Raw genomic sequence first — 20,132 nt, forward strand, 5'->3', positions numbered from 1 at the left:
TCATTTTGCTTTGAGAAGTAAAATAGGGCGTGGCTTCATTCGTGTCGCCACGCCTCCTCTTACGTCCGGGGTTCCCTGCAGGACTGAGCGCGAGACACAGGCAGACGGAACCCGGACCTTCAGCCGGACCAGAGCATCAGAGACGGCCCTAAACATGACCACCAACATCCGATATAAAAACAGGATGATCAAATCTGGTAATAAGAAAGCCCCAGTGGGTGTTATTGATGTGTTTTAGTCTGTTTGTGCGGATGAAATGATGATTATTTCTCTGTCTTCATCTCTCGCGCATCTCCGCACCTGCTCCTGCATCCGACCCGCTACTGATGCTGATGCTGCGCTCACATGAAGAAGACAGCGAGGTGAGAAAGCAAAATAATACATCGTTTTACTTCAATTTTTGCAATGGACAAACCACGAATTATACTGCGCTGTCAAAACGCGTAAACGCAATCTCATCCGGAAAGCGCGCTGTCTTTTTTATACATCTTCCGTCTTTCCATAACCATTACTATTCGCCCACTTTTGTGTTTGAGCTTTGAAAGCGATATGGCAGATTGTGCTGACGGTTTGTCACCCATCCTCAGCTGACGTACTTTGTTTCTCACGAGGCCATCAGAAGATCAGATGTCATGACGCGCGCTCTATCAAACACGCGATTTCAGCTGAACCTGCGTTAAAAAGATGTGCAGTCTGCTGACTTTGAGCTCTGATGGAGGATGATAGTGCTGTATCTTTCTCAGGACGTCGCCATGGTTACAGAAGCAAGAGTGATATATGCGTCATAGCATCATTTAATGAACATCCTATATAATGTGAGGTCTCATGACTTAAGTTGTTGTCTTCGTATCATTTATTAAGAGCACATAAAATAGTTTGACAAGTGCTGTGTTGATGCATTTCCTGTCAAAGCAGGATTTTGGGATGGGGGTTTAAAGACTTTTGTTATTAGCCAATAGACTCTGGACCATTATTTCCTACTGACTATTGCTATTCAGAAGCAGGTGGTATTAGTGTGATATTGTGGTGTAGCATTTTATTGACATAAATGCATTCGAGTGCGATGAGATGTCAATATGCATGGTCAGTTTTTGTGAACTTGTCAGAGACTAAAAGCCAAGTAAATGAGAATTAGACTAGAAACCTCAGTAAACTCACCATAGTGTGGTTTAGTAGTTAAAGATAAACCAGCATGAGTTGTTTCAAGAGGCTCTTGTACCTGTATTAAATGTAGGCTACTGTAAGTCACTGTGGTTTTTCATCTCCTAAAAGACTTGCGTTTGCTTTATGCTGTGAGTTGAAATGGTTCAGAGGTCAGAGATGAACATGAACACACGCTCACATGCAGTAACTAGAAAGCCTACGCAAAAGCAGAAATGCAACAGTTAACACCCACATACACTCAACGTGTCGATCTCTCTTTGCTCTCTCTCTCTCTCTCATTGTAAATTCTCCATACCCTGTTTGTCCCTCTTCTCTTTGTGGGTTTGTCTTCTCTGTCTCTGCATTGAGGTTTAATAACTTAATGGTCTGGAAGTCTGGCTGCCATTTGAGAAATGTCTTTATGTGTCTCTGTAAAGGTCACTACATTGAAATAGACAGTGTGTGTGTTTCTATAGATGATATCTATGGGTTGTCTTGGCTCTTGTAGCGGCTGTATGTACTGTGACAGGCGGTTGAATTAAAGATCCTTTTGATCAATAAGTCTAATGGCTTGTGGAGTTGCTCAAATGCCACAGCGAGAAACATCCGTCTCAGCACCCAGTCTCAACATCGCTGGTCATGAACGTGTCACATTTTGTGTTTTTGGATGCTAACAGTTTGTGCCAGTGCAAACACCTCTTTCGCCGTTATAAAACTACTGTCAGGATTTCCTAAAGACATGCACATTTTAAAATGTATTGTTGCATCTCAATTTTTATGTTGAATTATTAATTTATATCAACTCCTCACTAGTCAAGAAATTTGCAATGAATTGTAAATTTAAAGTCACAATGAAAATGAAATGAATATTCATTGGAATATTGTAACTTTTTTTTACTTCCATTCACGAGGAATGGCATGAGGGCAGGGCTGAGGAAAAGATGGCAGCAATTAGCAAGTAGCAACGAGACCCAAATTTAAAGGTGCAGTGTGTAAATTTTAGTGGCATCTAGTGGTAAGGTTGCGAATTTCAACCAATGACTTGGGTAACTGCTCACCCCTCGCTTTTAAAACGCATAGAGAAGCTACGGTAGCCACCACCAGACAATCATGTCATCTTCGGAGACAGCTTCATAAAAAAAGTTTGTCCTTTAAGGGCTTCTGTAGAAACATGGCAGCACAAAATGGCGACTTCCATGGAAGGGGACCCTCGGTATGTAGATAAAAATGTCTCATTCTAAGGAAATAAAAACATAAAGGTTCATTATAAAAGGGGTTTATACACCCCTGATAATATAGTTTCGTATGTTATTTTGCATTTCTGTAAAGAGATCCTTCTAAAAATTACACACTGCACCTTTAAACAGTACCATCAGTTCTCAAAGGAAATCAAGTCCCATTCTAATTTTTTTCACTTGGATATACCTCACCACAGGAAAAAAAGACAATAGCTACTTTTGTTTCATGCCAACTTTAAGTGCAACAAGGCGTTTTGTGAAAAATAAGCACTGAAAAGCGCGTAGACAGTTATTTTTGCGACTGACCTTAAAGGCGGGGTGCACGATTTTTTGAAAACGCTTTGGGAAAGGGGGTCGGGCCAAGTGCCAAAATACACTTGTAGCCAATCAGCAGTAAGGGGCATGTCTACTAACCGACATCGTTGCCAACATTGGCTTTCAGAGATCGTGCACCCCACCTTTAATGCATATGCATATGTAGGAGTTTCTCTTTCAGATAGGAAGACAGGATTTAAATGAATCACGCAGGGCGATTAACTAAAGTTTGCGCTCATCAGTTTACTGATGATTGTATTATTTTGAATGATCAAAAAAGCATGCCCTATGATGAGCAGATTGCTAAGGGAAAAGTAATATCACACCTCGTGTCTTTTGCACAAACAGTGCAGGGTGAGCAAGACATCAAACTTTAATGCTTAGGCTTTGTCCAGATGAAGAAAATCAATAGTAACAAACAACGCAAATTGGAGAGCCATGGTCATTTTTGATGGGTTATTACAGGAGGTGTATTTCTTTCATATGATAATTAAAACAAAAATATATAAAGTAAATACGATGCAGATACTTAATAGTATGTGATGGTGAATGGTTTGGTAGTTCCAGGTGGCACACAGGGACAGCTGGACAGTGAGCCCTCTTGTTTTTCACTTTAAGGATGAAGAGGGGGGTGACCGACGGGGACTATTGTGTCACTCTCTTTAGACATCTGCTCTCCTCTATTCACAAAATCTCATCTGGACCCCTCACCCCCTTACCAGCAAACTGATCATCTATATGCATGACTTTCATACCCCACCCATAAACCCTCCCAGTGCTCAGTGCTGTTTGCTAATACAAGCATCACGATATGACTCGTTCATGTTATTGATTTCAGTTTGTCACCCAACACTGTTCACATAACAAATTACTTTGTGATCTCGATTTGTTTTTATTTTAAAAGTTTTTATGGATTATTGGGTTATTTTCAACCCAGCATTAAGTCAAGAAGGGACGAACCCAACGTGTTTGTAATTTAACCCATGATGGGTTGTTTTAACCCATTGTTTGGTCAAATGTAAACATTTTTTGGTTTAATTTAACCAAACGACTGGGTTTGTCCCTTTTTGGCCCAACAATGATCGAAATAACCCAGAATGTTAAATGGACAAAACAAGTGTCAAAATATAGATTTAGAGACTTTTAGAGACTGGTCGTATGAACAGACTAAGAAATCACATGAACTATTTAGCAACCATACATTATAAATTTTGTCTACCAGGACAGCACTGCCCTCTGTAGGTGTATAAGTGAACTTCATTTCAGTAGATTTCTTCTAAAATAATTCTCACATGATGTTTCACTTTGGCTGTTTATAATAACATGTGATGCTACCTGTATTATTTTTTAAGAATGTAGTTTGAATACTATAGAAGCCCATTTCCGCCACATAAGAAAAAAAATCATGCTCTGTTAAAATGAAGACTTTTGTAATTATGAGATAAAATGTCGAAATTATTAATTTTAAAGTCATTTTTATGAGATAAAATGTCGAAATTATGACTTTAACCTCCTAAGACCTGGATGTCCACATACGTAATACTTACATAATACTACTTATACTATACTTATCAAGCGTGCCGCACAAGCCTTGAAAAGTGAAGCCAAAACGTCTCGATCGCCCCGCAGTGACTGGTCCCAGTATAGGTCATAAACCCCGCCTCCCCATGTTATTCAATGGGACTTGAGACCAACTAAAAAAATTAATTACACTTCAATTATCTTTTTTCCGAACCTAGTTTCTGTCATTTATTATAGTTTTTATCACACTGATGCAAATTCAAATGTTTGTTTTTAAAATAAGTTTGTTTTTAGTTAGTTATTTAATGATATAAAAACGGTGGTGTCACGTCATGATTGACAGCTGTGATATACGCATTCTGCGAGAGCGAGGCCGGGGTTTTGATTTCGCGGGTTCACTTCCTGCTCACTACTGCGCATGACTCGTCCCGAAATCGCTACTGCGTAGACTCAAGACCCAAGATGTCAGCGCCAGGCTTCGTCCATCTTTTTTTACAGTCTATGATACTTATATGTAACTGGAACCTGTTGTACACAAACGTGGACAATTACACTGCTTCATGTTCAAAGAAAAATATTAGATTATTATATTTATTGGTTCCTCCAAACCCCTGGAAAAAATCTGAAAAAAATACAAACCAAATTTACAGTCTTATGCAGGGTTCCCACCAGACGCGGTACATTCGGCAAGTGCAAGTGATTTACATTTTAAGTCAATGCAATGGCGTGATAAGGCATCCTGCGGCGCGGTACGCGCAGTAGGCATGGCGCAAAACACGTGGAAGGCGTGGCACAGATGGGATTGGCATACCGCGCCACAGGATGTCTAATCGCGTCTTTGCATTGACTTAACATGTTAATCACTGGCACTTGCTGAATGTACCGCTTCTGGTGTGAACCCTGCATAAGACTGGAGGTTTGTATTTTTTTCAGATTTCTTCCAGCTATTTCGAGGTTAACTGATCAGGACCTTGCTGTAGTAGTGACGTGATTACAGGAAGCAAGCAGAGTCGCAGAAGTCCCTCCCATGATGCAAATTTCCACGTGAATGTGTCGAATGACTAGAATTTCACGCGTGGCTTTCACGGGCGAATGAAGAAAGTAAACTCAAATGTTCAAGCGTCCAACTATGCGCAAATAGCGTGTTTTTCCCACCTCTACCGCAGCTGGTGTGAAAGCACATTAGAGGTTAAAAGTCAAAATTATGAGATAAAATGTCAAAATTATGAATTTTAAAGTCGAAATTATGAGATAAAAATTCGAAATGATGAATTTTAAAGTCATAATTATTAGATAAAAAGTCAAAATTATGATTCATAATTTTTAAAGAATAACTTTGGTAAATCATAATTTCGACTTTTATCTCATAATTATGATTTACCAGAGCATGATTTTTTTCTTATGTGGCGGAAATGGGCTTCCATAGAATACTGTTAATGATTTAAACATCTTTTTCATAATCATTTTAATGCTGTAAGAAATCTAACAAGCTTGTACCATCACCAAAACATTGGTTTGGAGTTTGGTAAGACAAATTAATGTAAAAAGTATGTAGCTATGTAAAAAAAATTTTACCTCAGGATTTGTATGAACTTCCTAAAACAAGACGAACTTAGCCTCTCACATGCTTATATTTGACCCAACAATGAGTTAAAACAACCCAGCATACAGTAGGTTAAATTAAAACCCAACAGGCTGGGTTCTTCCCTTTTTGACCCAACGCCCAACCTTTTTTTAGACTGCGAGGAGTCATCTAGTTGTAGATGTAAATAAATTTCTACAAATGTATATACCTTGTGAACGGCCTCTATACATTAAAGTTTTCCTGCACTGCACACAAGAGCATAAACGTTTGTCCAAAGTCATTAAACAGAAAAAGTTAATCTTATTTTGTAGAATAGCACAATATAAACCAATACTAATAATATTTAATTAAAATGCAATGTTTGTCAATGCAAGAGGAATTTGGGAAAATGTACTTGACGACGCAAACTACGTCGCCTTATAAATAAAGGAAAACTCATTCGAAAAGTCACCGAGCTTTGCTGAAGTCTGCGGAAAAGCTGTGTGCCAGTCTGGCAAGGGTTGATGGGTAGGGTGTGGCTCCATCTTACTAAATGTGTCTCACTCTCTCTAACACACACACACACACACACACACACAGAGAAATCATTGCATAGCCGTCTGTTTATCCACTGTGGAAATAAGTGGGGGAGAAACGCACGACTAAATGAATGAGTGTTTTTATTCCTGGTTTCATCTGCCCCCCCTTTCCTGTCTGAAATTGCTTCCATACGTTTTTTTTCTCTTTACGTTTTCTCTCTCTTTCTGTCTCTCTTTCTCTACCTTTTTTAAGCATTTCATTCACTGATGAGGAGACTCCAATGCCCGCCTGAACACTTAAGTGTAGTGATGCGTCATGAGCAGAGGACAACAGAGAGAAAACAAAGAGAAGGGAAAATAAGCAGAGTGATAAACTGAGACAAAGAGAGAGAGACGTAGAGAGAAAGGGAGGTGAAGGAGGATAGACGGGAGATTTTTGTGGAGTGTTGCTCGAGTCGTTTGGCTTATGATGGACACCATGATGCTGCAGGAGAAACTGGTGGAGAAACTTCTGTGCCCTCGAACCCGAACCACTCGACAAAAGGTTGTGTGTTTATAGCCATGTAGTGTGTGTGTTTTTTTTAAAGAAAATGTACAAATGTAGTTTTTTTTTTTGTTTTTAACCCCATAATAATTTAGTGTTCCTGTAGCTCAGTATAAAGGTTGTGTGTTTGATCCAGTGGGCACATGCACACCGATAAAAAACATTTTTGGGTAAAAGTACATGCACTCTCTCTCTCTCGCTCTCTCTCTCTTTCTGGGGTGAGATATGTCAAGTTTCTATTTCCAGACTGACAGACAGCGGAAACACAAGCGAGATGCTCTGACTGTGAGATGACTATGTTTGGCTAAAGCTGAAGTGTGTAAAATGCTCTTTTCAGTCTGTGTCAATGGGACCGCTGGATTTATTTAGACTGAAACGGTTTCGCTATTTGGTTTACTGTATAAATGTCAATAATGTCAATGTCCACAAAGCCGAGCGGTTCTGACTGCCTTCCAGTTTCCGGCACAGTTGGTAGAGATAAACAGCGGGTGCCTGAGCTTCTCGTGGTCGGGTATTTTAGTGCCAGTATGACGGTTCACAGAAGTTCAGGCTTAAAGGAACAGTGCATGCAAAATAATCAGTCTGTCATCATTCACTCACCTCATGTCATTATAAAAACCCATGAGTTTATTTTCAGTGAACAACAACAAAAGCTGTTTTAAGAAAGAAACATTATGTTGCACGTTTTTATTGTAAAAAAATAACAACACATTTATTTGGTAACAGCTATGTAATTTTATTTTCACCATCTCTTGGTCTCTCTCTCTCTTTCTCAGGATAAGCAGTATGTTGGCTTTGCTACACTTCCTAATCAGGTCCATAGGAAGTCAGTGAAGAAGGGTTTTGACTTTACTCTGATGGTGGCAGGTGAGATTATTATTATGTTTCTATTCTGTCTATGGTCAATCTAACATGTTTAACATGTCAATACGTGCATACAACAGACGAAAATATGATTAGCTCGGTATGAAAAAAACTTTATTTTTGCATGACTGTCAGACTATAGAAGCTAATATTTATTCTTGTTTTATTATTTATTATTTTCTGTTTCTACAGCATATTTATTTGTAGACCACAAAACATTACTTCCAGAAAAATGCAAAAGTCTTTTATAATTGTTGCGGCACGTTTTCTTAAAAAACTTCGATGGAATGTGTGTCTATTTATGCAATTTTATGCTATGAAATTGCGGGAACTTGCAAAAATTGCGGGAACTTGCAAAAACTGTTTGCAGCTTTTGCAGTTTTTCAATGATGTTCACATCACATAATCACATCACTTCATAATGTTTCCATGGCAACAGGGGACATGGCTGCACTTGTGTGAACTAAATGGTAAATTTTTCAACTTTCTGCTAAGATATATGTGAGTTTTTGCTACGAAAATGCGTAGATTATGAAATTATGCAAGCCCCGCATATTTTGCGCACAGAAATCTGCAGACTTTGGCTGGTTATGCGTTGATTCATGCAATTGCATAATCGCGTTTTTCTGGAGGGACTGACAAATCCGCATAGGTATATTTGTAGCAATAACCAACAATACATTGTATGGGTCAAAATTATCAATTTTTATGAAAAAAAATATCAGGATATTAAGATCATGATCCATGAAGAAATTTTGTAAATTTCCTGTAATAAAAATGTATTTATCATTAGTAATATGTGTTGCTTAGGACAACTTTAAATGTGATTTTTTTGCACCCTCATATTCCAGATTTTCCAAATAGTTGTATCTCGGACAAATATTTTCATATCCTAACAAACCATATTTATTTAACTTTTTTATTCAATTTATTCAAAGATTGTGTATAAATCCCAATTTCCAAAAAATGTCTAAATTTCCAGGGTCACATTTGTGCAGATTGTTGTCATTTTGCACATTAAAATGTTTCTGGTCCTACCCATGTAGACATTTACTGTCACTTATACACAATTGTAAAAAGAAATCCCAACATGTGTTTATGTGTTTCAGGTGAATCTGGTTTGGGCAAATCTACTTTAGTTAACAGTCTCTTCCTCACAGATCTCTATAAAGACAGAAAATTACTTAATGCAGAAGGTATAAATTCATCATCTATTCATCCTCATGTTTGTCCACACACTGCAAAAAATTATTTTCAAGAAAAAATTTCTTAGTATTTTTGTCTTGTTTTCAGTAAAATATCTAAAAATTCTTAAATTAAATTTTCTTGATGAGCAAAACGACGCAAGAAAATAAGTCTAGTTTTTAGACAAAAACTATACAATTTAAGTGATTTTGTGCATAAAACAAGCAAAAAAATCTGCCAATGGGGTAAGCAAAAAATTAAATTCAAAGAAAAATTTGCTTACCCCAATGGCAGACTTTTTTGCTTATTTTATGCACAAAATCACTTAAATGTGATATTTTTGGTGTAAAAACAAGACTTATTTTCTTGGGTCGTTTTGCTCATCAAGAAAAAGCATCTTAATTTAAGAATTTTTAAATATTGTTACTGAAAACAAGACAAAAATACTAAGAATTTTTTTCTTGAAAATCATTTAATTACTTTCATTCTTAGCTTTTTTGTCTTGTTTTCAGTACAAATATCTAAAAATTTATAAATCAATAAAAGTTCTTAAATCAAACATTTTCTTGATGAGCAGAACGACCCAAGAAAATAAGTCTAGTTTTTAGACCAAAAATATCAAATTTAAGTGATTTTGTGCATAAAACAAGCAAAAAAATCTGCCAATGGGGTAAGCATAAAAATCTTGAACATTTTTTTTAAACACTAAATTCAAGAAAAAATTGCTTACCCCAATGGCAGATTTTTTTGCTCGTTTTATACACAAAATCACTTTAATTTAATATGTTTGGTCTAAAAACTAGACTTATTTTCTTGGGTCATTTTGCTCACAAGAAAAAGGATCTTAATTTAATACATTTTAAATATTGTTACTGAAAACAAGACAAAAATACTAAGAATTTTTTTCTTGAAAATCATTTAATTACTTTCTTTCTTAGTTTTTTTGTCTTGTTTTCAGTACAAATATCTAAAAATGTATAAATCAATAAAAGTTCTTAAATCAAAAATTTTCTTGATGAGCAAAATTACCTGAGAAAATAAGTCTAGTTAAAGTGAATTTGTGCTTAAAACAAGCAAAAAAATATTAATCTTGAATTAAGTATTTAAGAAAAAAGTTTCTGATCTAATTTTTAAATAATTAGAAAATATTAAGAAATATGAAGACATTTTGTATTTTTTATTTTGCTGTACATCTGTGGAGAATATAATATACATGTTTAACTCTTCTCCTGCCATGTGGGTATTTTTAAATATTTTTAAATATTTAGAAAATATTAAGAAATATGAAGACATTTTGTATTTTTTAATTTTGCTGTACATCTGTGGAGAATATAATATACATGTTTAACTCTTCTCCTGCCATGTGGGTATTTTAAAATATTTAGAAAATATTAAGAAATATGAAGAAATTTTGTATTTTTTATTTTGCTGTACATCTGTGGAGAATATAATATACACGTTTAACTCTTCTCCTGCCATGTGGGTATTTTTCTGGTAACAGAACGTATAAACCAGACAGTTGAGATCACCAAACACACAGTTGACATTGAAGAGAAAGGAGTTAAACTCAAGCTCACTATAGTGGACACACCGGGGTTCGGAGACGCTGTTAATAATAATGAGTGGTGAGAAAGTTTACTGAATACTTACAGTACTGTTTCTTCTAAACTTCAGTAATAACTATACAGTGCATATATGTATTTGTTTGCAGTTGGAAACCTATCACAGATTACATCGATCAACAGTTTGAGCAATACTTCAGAGATGAGAGCGGACTCAACAGAAAGAATATTCTAGATAACAGAGTCCACTGCTGTCTGTATTTCATACCGCCGTTTGGACACGGGTACGTGTGACACATCGAGTGTGTGGGTTCATGTGTACGATCATGTTTTTATTTGAAGTGGAGTAGCAACCATTATGGTAAATGCTATCTAATTAATATTCATGAGCCAGCTGTTAAAGTGTCATAACTGGGATCTCCCCACACAGTCGGGCATTTATGTGAGAATAAAGTAATGCGTAGGAATGTTTGAAGATTATTGACCAAGAATTTGTACATATTTTACGAGTTGACTAATTCATATGAATTTGTACAAAGTCAACCATACAAAAACATACGATTGTAATAAAAAAATTACAAACCCAGCTCTAACCCCAACATCACTGGGGCAAAATGTACAAATGTGGTCATACGAATGAATACGAATTAGCCACCTCGTAAATACGTATTAATTGCCATGAGATACCAATGAGTTTATGGTTAATACGATTTGCTGAAATTAATTAGTAATATGTATATAATGATATGAAATATTACTGCATTAATGTCATATTAGACTCATTGTCAAATTTGCTGTGTAGTTTGCGGCCGGTGGATGTGGAGTTCATGAAGGCTTTACATGAAAAAGTGAATATTATTCCTCTGATATCTAAAGCGGACTGCCTTACCCCAAATGAAGTGAAAAAACTCAAGGACAGGGTAAATAAACTTTACCTTATAATAAAATAAACCAATACACTTCTCAAGGGTGATTTAAACACGTCTGATTTAGTTACTAATCCAGATGAGCAACAGAAGTGATATGTTTGTGGTCGATCTGCAGGTACGAGATGAGATCGAGCGCTTCGGGATTAAAGTCTATCAGTTTCCAGAATGTGATTCTGATGAAGAGGAGGAGTTTAAACAGATGGATAAAGAGCTGAAGGTCAGATGAACATATATTAGTCATATGTTCAATCACACGAATTTTAGTCCCCTGATCTGATCTAAGTGATATTATTGTTAATAATCATTAATTATTGAATGCAATGTGTGTGTGTACTATAGGAGTGTACTCCATTTGCTGTCATTGGCAGTAATACAGTAGTAGAGGCCAGAGGTCAGCGGGTCAGAGGTCGTCTTTACCCCTGGGGTATCGTTGAAGGTCAGTGTGATCTGAGTGTTTGTGTGTTCACATCTTGTTTTCTATAAAGCGTATAAATTGGTGACCGGATAGCGTAGTCTATTATTTCAAATTTGGACATGTTCATGTGTTGCCCTTCATGTCTTTGATGAATGGGTTATGTTTTTACAGTCATTATTAATATCTAATTTTCTAACATCTAGTCTTAAGTCGCATGGGTATATATTGTATATACATTGTATGGGTCAAAATAATCAATATTTTATGCCAAAATCATTAGGATAGTAAAGATCATGTTCCATGAAAATATTTGTTACGTTTTTTTTTTAGTTTTATTATTAGTAATATGTTGGAAAACTTTAAAGGCAATTGTCTCATTTTTTTCTGTGATTATTTGTTGCCCAGCACCTGTACCCTATCATTTTTTTTTTTTTTTTGGATGTGGAGTCCTTCTCGCAAGTTTTTGATTCTATTTTTGCACCCTCAGATTGCAGATTTTCAAATAGTTGTATATTGGCCAAATATTGTCCTATCCTAACAAACCAAACATCACAGAAAAGCGTATTTATTAAAAAAAGTGAACTTTATGACTGCTTTTGTGGTCCAGAGTCACATTTTGGTTCAGTAGTCTTCATGCCGGCATGTTGGTTTCATTGTATGTTTTATACTGGGGCAGTAATGTATGCAAGACGTTTAGTAAACATTTATAAAGCTACACTATCAGAATTTTTTTTTCAAAAATGGTTCCCAAGCTGTCACTGGGGCAGTACCCTTTAAAAAGTTCCTACTATGTACCATTTAGGTATAGCTATATTACATTTGGTACCAATATCCACTTAAATTCACTCTTGTGCACTGCAAATGTGTACTAATGAAAGGGTAACACCTTTCAGACACTTGGAGATGATATTTTGACCATTTTATCATTGGATGTCAAATGTCTATCAGTGTTTTTGTGTTTATTGTTTTGAACTAAAGTGTTTTATTGTGTTTTCTTCAGTGGAGAATCAGACTCACTGTGACTTTGTGAAGTTGAGAAACATGTTGATTCGCTCTCACATGCACGACCTGAAGGATGTGACGTGTGATGTACATTATGAAAACTACAGGGCTAACTGCATACAGGAGATGACCAGGTGTGTATATATATTTATGTGTGTGTATGTTACTTACCTCAGTGATTCATAAACTTTATCGACGTGCGGCCCCCCCTTGTGTATACGGTGGTCCCATAAAAACAAAACAACAATGAAGGACAATGATCTACGCTATACGAGACATCTTCGTACTTTAACAAGAATTAAAAGGATCTTGTTTGGAAGAAAGTGAGTTTGGAGGTCGAACAATCTGGTAAGATTACTCAATTTGAGCTACATAAGCTCCTCCCATGATGCAAATTTTCGCATAAATGTCTCAAATGACTAGTAAACTCAAAATGTTCAGGTGTCCAACTAGTCGCGAATAGCGTGTTTTTGACGCCTCTTCCGCGTTTGGTGTGAACGCACAGTAAAACATAACATTTTAATTAAACAAAACTTAGTAAACTATACAATGTAGTGCTTTTGGTTAGTAGCCTTATTTTTCTGGGTTTAATTACACAGAATTTATGTATTTTATAAGGGATAATGTAGAGGCAGCCGGTAGTTATCGGGAAATAAGCCCCGACAGTGTGATCAGGACCGACGCGAAGCGGAGGGTCTTGTATCACACTGAAGGAGCTTATTTCCCAATAACTACCGGCTGCCTCTACATTATCCCGCTTATTACACGGCTACTTGCCACATAAGAAAAAAAACTGGACATGAATATGAATTTGAAACATTTTATTGGCATATTTGTTTTAAATTAACATTTTTATCCTTCCGCGAAACTTTGCACAGATGCATAAAATGATCGTAATACCTTATTAAGATCCTCTGCTTCATACTTGTCTGTCTCCATTTTTTCTCTTAAACCAGTCTTTGAGAAGTTTTAATGCCCATTCTGTATTTTTTTGTGTGTTGGCTTCGTAGCTGTCATGCTCTATTTTGTCAAGTTCAGTCTCAGTAAGCTCTCTGTGTCTTGTCGTGGTTGTCCAGTGTTTGTCACAAGATGGCGCCAAACAGACAGTAATCTTTATTGATCTTTATTGGCGCGGAGCGATTTTACTCGTGAAAGTAGTCCGGCTATGCGTTATTATTTTGGAGCGGTTATTATTTGAAAAGAACGAACCTGCAAATGTCTCAACTGACCAATCAGAATCAAGCATTCCAGAGAGCCGTGTAATAAAATGTTATAAAAACTGGCGCCCCCTTGGGGGGGCTGCGAAATTGTACAAAGGAGCCATGCCCTCCAGTTTGAGAACCACTGACTTACCTGCATACTTGAGATTTAAAGGTTTCCATTCAAATATCAGAAATAAAATGTGTGTTTGTGCATTACAGTAAACTTGCTCAGGACAACCGTACAGACAGTCCATTACCCATCCTACCCCTGCCGACACCAGACGTGGAGACAGAGAAACTCATCAAGATGAAAGATGAAGAGGTACAAAACAAAATCTTAAATATACATGTTTACAGCACCGTGAACATGCTATTATTCACTTTAAATAGCAGATTTTTATTCAGCTTTTTACAAATGTGAATTCCACGACTCACAATTTCTTTTGTATCTGCAGCTCAAGAGAATGCAAGAGATGCTCGAAAAAATGCAACAACAGATGCATGAGAAAGACCAGTGATATACACAACATACACACATTGCAGATGTGAATGCATTTAAATTATACTGTACAAATATTATACAGGTCTGTCCATCAGACACAAACTGATATATATATTTGCTGTATGTTCATTGCCTGGTGCTTCTTTCTGCCTGAATCAAATACGGTGCAGCTGTTATGTGACATTATTATGTGATAATGATAAACACTATTGGCGACGAGGGTCGTAAGTAAACCCGTTTACAATTAACTTAAATTAACTTTTAAAGGATCTAATTTATATGGAGGTTTTTATTTACTTAGCAAGATGAATGTGTGAGTTGTTTAGAGAAAGACTTTTTTTCTGGAACAGTGCTGAAGTTTATTCATATGAACAAATGTGTTTGAGAGAGAGAGAGAGAGAGAGAGAGAGAGAGAGAGGAGAGAGAGAGAGAGAGAGAGAGAGAGAGAGAAAGAGAGAGAGAGAGAGAGAGAGAGAGTTTTGCTATGAATTTGTTAGATTTTTGCTCAGTTTTGTTTAGTGCTTGAACTCAGTGAATGTGAATATAAAGTTCAAATTATTGTTATCAATAAATTCTCTGTTCTGGCTGAAGATCTTTGTTCATTTGATAGCATTTATATTGTCTTTTGCATTTGTTACAATATTTATACTGATATTATATTAAATGTTATAAATCTAGTATTTAAAGCTTGCTAATAAATGTAAATTAAAAATCGGCTGTCATGTAATTGTGTTTTTGGTAATATTGTCAATTTACATCATTGCAATGTTTTTTTTATAAATAGTACAAATGCAGTAACATTGCTTGAAAGTATCGGGTTAACCGAATAAAGAAAAAATTGCTTAATTATATAATATAAAAATATATCGTAATATAATATTAAACAAGGGTTTTACTCTTACTTACTTTTTATCTTGATTTTTTTTTATCAATCTGCAGTATTATCATTAGCTGTTGCATTGTTTTTGGTATAGTGGTATTTTTGAAAGATGCCTGACAAATGTGGAAAGTTTATTTTGTTTGAAAATTTAAGCTATTCTTAATATAAATTTGCATATGCAGTTTGTGTGTTAAAGCAGTGGTCACACTAATAATATTAAATGTATAATTATTATTGACTTTAAAATATGAAACGTTAAGTAATCAATAAATTATATTAATTGTTAATTTTGTATAAAATTATGAAAATAATATTAAAATAATCTAATTATACTGTACTGTAAGTTTAAAAAAATACATGACTCTGCAAAGCGGTTAAGATGCTCCACTATCAGAGAGTAAAAGTGTTTCTCACTTCCTGTGACATCAGAGGGGGCGGAGTCTTTGTGTATGTGTGTAAGGTTGTTTTATCAGTGTGACCCAGCTGTGTCATACTCCTGATACACATAGAGACTTTCGTGACTCTGGTAAGACCTGCTATTGAACTTCAATTTAACTTATAAATATACAAATGAAACTATTTCTGCATTTGTTCTTATCTTGCTTGTAAAAAAAGATTAATATATTTTAATTTTGGTTAAATTTATAGATAACGAATAACTCATGCCAAATTGCTATAGAAGAACTATGCCTTAATAAACTACTGCGGTGGTTAACAAGATACTGTAATTTGAGTGAATCATGAAATATAGGTTAAAATAAACTATAAACATCAAAAATACTGTGAATATGTAAAACAATAAAGCATAAACTTACATATGTGTTCTGTCTAACATGAAATGTAGTGAAATGTATTACAATATAAATATGCAATATATAAAAATATTATGCTATTATGGTATAATAATGAAAATAAAATGGTGCAAATTATATTATATTATATATTTTAAATAGTGCTGGGCAAAGATTAATCATGATTAATCGCATAGAAAATAAAAGTGATTTTTTTGCATAATATACAAGTTTGTGCTGTGTGTAATTATTATGTATACATAAATACACAAACATTCATGTATGTATTTAAGAAACATTTACATAACATATACATAATAATTACACACATGCAAACATATATTATGCAAAAAATCACTTTTATTTTCTATGCGATTAATCGCGATTAAACTTTGCCCTGCACTTATTTTAAGTACAGTAATGTTTGTAACCAAACATTTTTGAGCACCATTGACTTCCATAGTATTCTTTCTTTTCTTCTATGGAAGTCAATGGTGCTTCTGTTTCCTGCTTGATTACAAATATGTTCCTTTGTTTTCAGCATAACAAATACATTTATAAAGGTTGGTAACAACTTAAAGTTGAGTAAATAATGACAGAGTTTTCATTTTTGGGTGAACTATCGCTTTAATGTATCATTTACTTCATACTTCAAGCAAAAGTATCCAATGGTACCACCACACACCCAAAAATTTGATATTTCTACACTGTAAAAAAAATCCGAAGAAATTGATTGCAGCTGGGTTGCCGTTAATTTACTGTAGATTTAATTTTATGTTTTTTACTGGCAACATTTTGTTCAAAGTTAAATGAACATTAAACATTTACAAGTCTTTGTATTTACAGAGTAAAACTAAAAAAAACTGCATCAAGCAAAACATTCTGGGAAACAACATCTGAAGCAAAAATACAGTAAAAGGTTGATAATGATTTCTGGTTCCTAGAATGCTTTGGCTGTTATTTTAGAGTTTTATTCTGTAAAGATAAAGACTTGTTAATATTAAAAATTCATTTAACCTTGAACAAACTCTTGCCAGTAACATAAATGTAAATCTACGGTAAATTACCGGCAACCCAGCTGCAATAACATTGTAATTTCTACTGAATTTTTTTACAGTGAATGGTGCATATAAAACTTTTTGGTTTTTTGGGGGGGTTTTGTATTAAATAACTTTTTCATCAAATTTGTTAAAGTGCATTGTTTGTGTAAGCATTTTAAGTCTATCAACGTGGGAGTTCAGAGAAATGTTGAATCATCGTTCTTTAGCTCGCTGGTATTTGTAATCTAGGCTTTTCCAGCTTCCTTTACTTCCTTTCTGTGTCCTGAAATTTCAGATAACCACAACCATAAGACAAATGTGTGTGTGTTCAGTTTTGGATTCCATAAATTTTTGTTTTTGGCCTTAAGAAATACATTAAATGTGTTTGAATGCCATACCCTTAGATAACAAAAATACCATTCATAATATTTATAGAAGCCATTTTAGGAAAAACATTTAGCAAAATAAAACATTAGGGGGCGGTTTCCCGGACAGTGATTAGACTAGTCCTATACTAAAACACTTTTAGGAGCTGTCCAAACTGAAAACAACTTGCACTTACATATCTTAAAATACATCAGTGCCCTTTGTTTTGCCCCAAAATGCACACAAATAATGTTTTTAGTAAGGCATGTTTGTTAAAACTAGTTATATTTCCTAATTAAACTGGTTTAAGCTAATCCCTGTCCGGTAAACCGCCCCTAGATGTACAATTCAAATTGAAAGCCAACTGTATCATGACACGTCATTGCAAACATGATGGATATCTGTGAGAAAAGCTTTTATTTTGTAACAATGCATAGTGTAAAATTAACATGAAGATCAATTAATTTTGTGTGTGTGTGTCTTGTGTAGTGTGTGTGCTGGTATGAGGTGCGATCTGCTTTTATTGAAGGTTTTTCTCTCTGTGCTGAGCATTGAGATGATGGTGATTCAGGCTGTTTGTCCTCACATGTGTTCCTGTAAAGGTACTGTGGTAGACTGCAGTAAACGTGACTTGACCACGGCCACCCTGCCTTCCTCATTCCCTCCTCATACATCTGAACTCCACCTGAATGACAATCACCTCACATCACTGCCCAACAGCCTGCTGGACTCGCTGCCATCCCTGCGTCTGGCCGTTCTTCACGGTAACCCGTGGTCGTGTGACTGTGGCATCCTTTATCTGAGAGGATGGCTGCTGAAACAGAGGAACGATGCTTTGATATGGTAAACGGGATAAACGTAAAAACACACATTCATCATGAGATCAGAAATGTTTCCTGAAAACAGTAATGTGTTAACCCTTTGTGTGTTTTAGGAATGTCACCTGTATGTCTCCAGCACACCTGAAGGGTCGTCTGGTGGTTTATCTGGTGGAGGAAGAGGTTTTGGAGTCGTGTCGTTATTGGCTGTGTAATTTAGCTCTGGCATCTCAGATCAGTCTCTTCATCTTCATCATCGTCCAAGCTCTTCTGCTGGCTTTTGTCATCTTCTTCCTCCGGCGTTTTGAGCGACTCACCAAAGAGGCTCGTCGCGCGGCTGCAGAGACATTTGCACCTGAAGATGATGCTCATAGTAATGAATATGCCAATTTGAAAGACAGAAGCATGTAGGTTTCGGGTGACAGACTTGTATGATAAAGCCATGATGATGTAATCCTTTCGCACGATTTATTTCAATTTATCATGTAAAGCATTCATTATGACAACATGCTTTTTCTTACATGCTTAATGCAGTTTAAACAAGCAAAGTAAGGTTTTATAAATGTAGCGCACAGTTATGGAGTTACTGTACAATTAAATAAGGAAAATTGTTTTTATTGTTTGCACTTTTGTAAACTGTTAACTGATCAGTTGGTGAAAATGATAAACAATTCTGGTACATATTTACACATGTCTTCTGCTTACTATGTCACCCACATACTTCTACAGTATATCACTTTTTTATCCAGGTCATTACTCATAAGTAATGTAAACTATGTAGAGTGTAAAAAATTATTTACTGCCTTATTGTTGAATTCATTTTAATTTAATATTATTTATTATTGAAAGAAATGAGTTGCAACAAATTATAAAATGAAGTGGACTTCTTTGAATAATATGTTTTAACAACTCATCTCAAGATAAATAGGCATAATAGAAAGATGTCATGACTTGTAAATCTGAGTTAATTCAACATAAAAATTAAAGGCAGCAAAGAATTTTTTTACAGTACGTTTTCTGTATAAAGTACAGTGCTATATAAATAAAGTTTAACTTTACTTTAATGAAAGTGCAATTACTTATTAATATAATATAATATAATATAATATAATATAATATAATATAATATAATGTAATGTAATGTAATGTAATGTAATGTAATATAAATAAGGAATATGGGCCATTTGACATTTCAGGTGTGCATTTATCGAAAAATAATGCATACCCATGAACCATTTCTTAACCAATCAGAATAAAGCATTTAACAGCCCCCCGTAATATAATCTAATATAATTAGTGCTAAGCAAAGATTAATTACGATTAATCGTGAATATTAATGTATGTATTTAAGAAACATTTAAAGGATTATTTATATTTTTTATATATTTAATATTATATTATATATAAACGAAAAAATAGATATATAAATAAAAATGTTCAGAAATATATATATGTATGTGTGTGTGTTTACATATACATAATAATTACACACAACAGCACACACATTTATTATGCAAAAATGCACTTTTATTTTGTATGCGCTTAATTGCGATTAATCTTTGCCCAACACTAAATGTAATGTAATGTAATATAATGTAGTATAGTATAGTATTAATAGTATAGTATAGTATAGTATAGTAAGGAATAGTTGACGACAGACCGTTGAATTATTTCAAAATAATGCACATCAAGGTGATAATATAATATAATAT

At 34.9% G+C, this 20,132-nt stretch overlaps 2 protein-coding genes across 3 annotated transcripts; both read left to right on the top strand.

Moving 5' to 3' along the window:
* Positions 1–77: 77 nt before the first annotated feature.
* Positions 78–15,240, top strand: septin5a (septin 5a). Of its 2 annotated transcripts, none has more exons than XM_065248251.1 (11): positions 78–362; positions 7,641–7,731; positions 8,838–8,924; positions 10,415–10,538; positions 10,625–10,759; positions 11,278–11,395; positions 11,520–11,621; positions 11,744–11,840; positions 12,820–12,955; positions 14,243–14,345; positions 14,479–15,240. In XM_065248251.1, exons 1-11 carry the CDS (start codon positions 327–329, stop codon positions 14,539–14,541), a joined length of 1,092 nt encoding a protein of 363 aa, XP_065104323.1. In that variant the 5' UTR covers positions 78–326; the 3' UTR covers positions 14,542–15,240. The 2 variants fall into 2 exon arrangements, with proteins under 2 accessions (XP_065104323.1, XP_065104322.1); XM_065248250.2 differs by lacking the exon at positions 78–362 and adding an exon at positions 6,519–6,864.
* Positions 15,241–15,869: 629 nt separating this feature from the next.
* Positions 15,870–19,107, top strand: gp1bb (glycoprotein Ib platelet subunit beta). The gene is made up of 3 exons (XM_065248253.1): positions 15,870–15,931; positions 18,092–18,445; positions 18,537–19,107. Exons 2-3 carry the CDS (start codon positions 18,105–18,107, stop codon positions 18,829–18,831), a joined length of 636 nt encoding a protein of 211 aa, XP_065104325.1. The 5' UTR covers positions 15,870–15,931; positions 18,092–18,104; the 3' UTR covers positions 18,832–19,107.
* Positions 19,108–20,132: the final 1,025 nt, after the last annotated feature.

This window comes from Paramisgurnus dabryanus, chromosome 11 (assembly GCF_030506205.2).
Source record: "Paramisgurnus dabryanus chromosome 11, PD_genome_1.1, whole genome shotgun sequence".
Lineage (NCBI taxonomy): Eukaryota > Metazoa > Chordata > Actinopteri > Cypriniformes > Cobitidae > Paramisgurnus > Paramisgurnus dabryanus.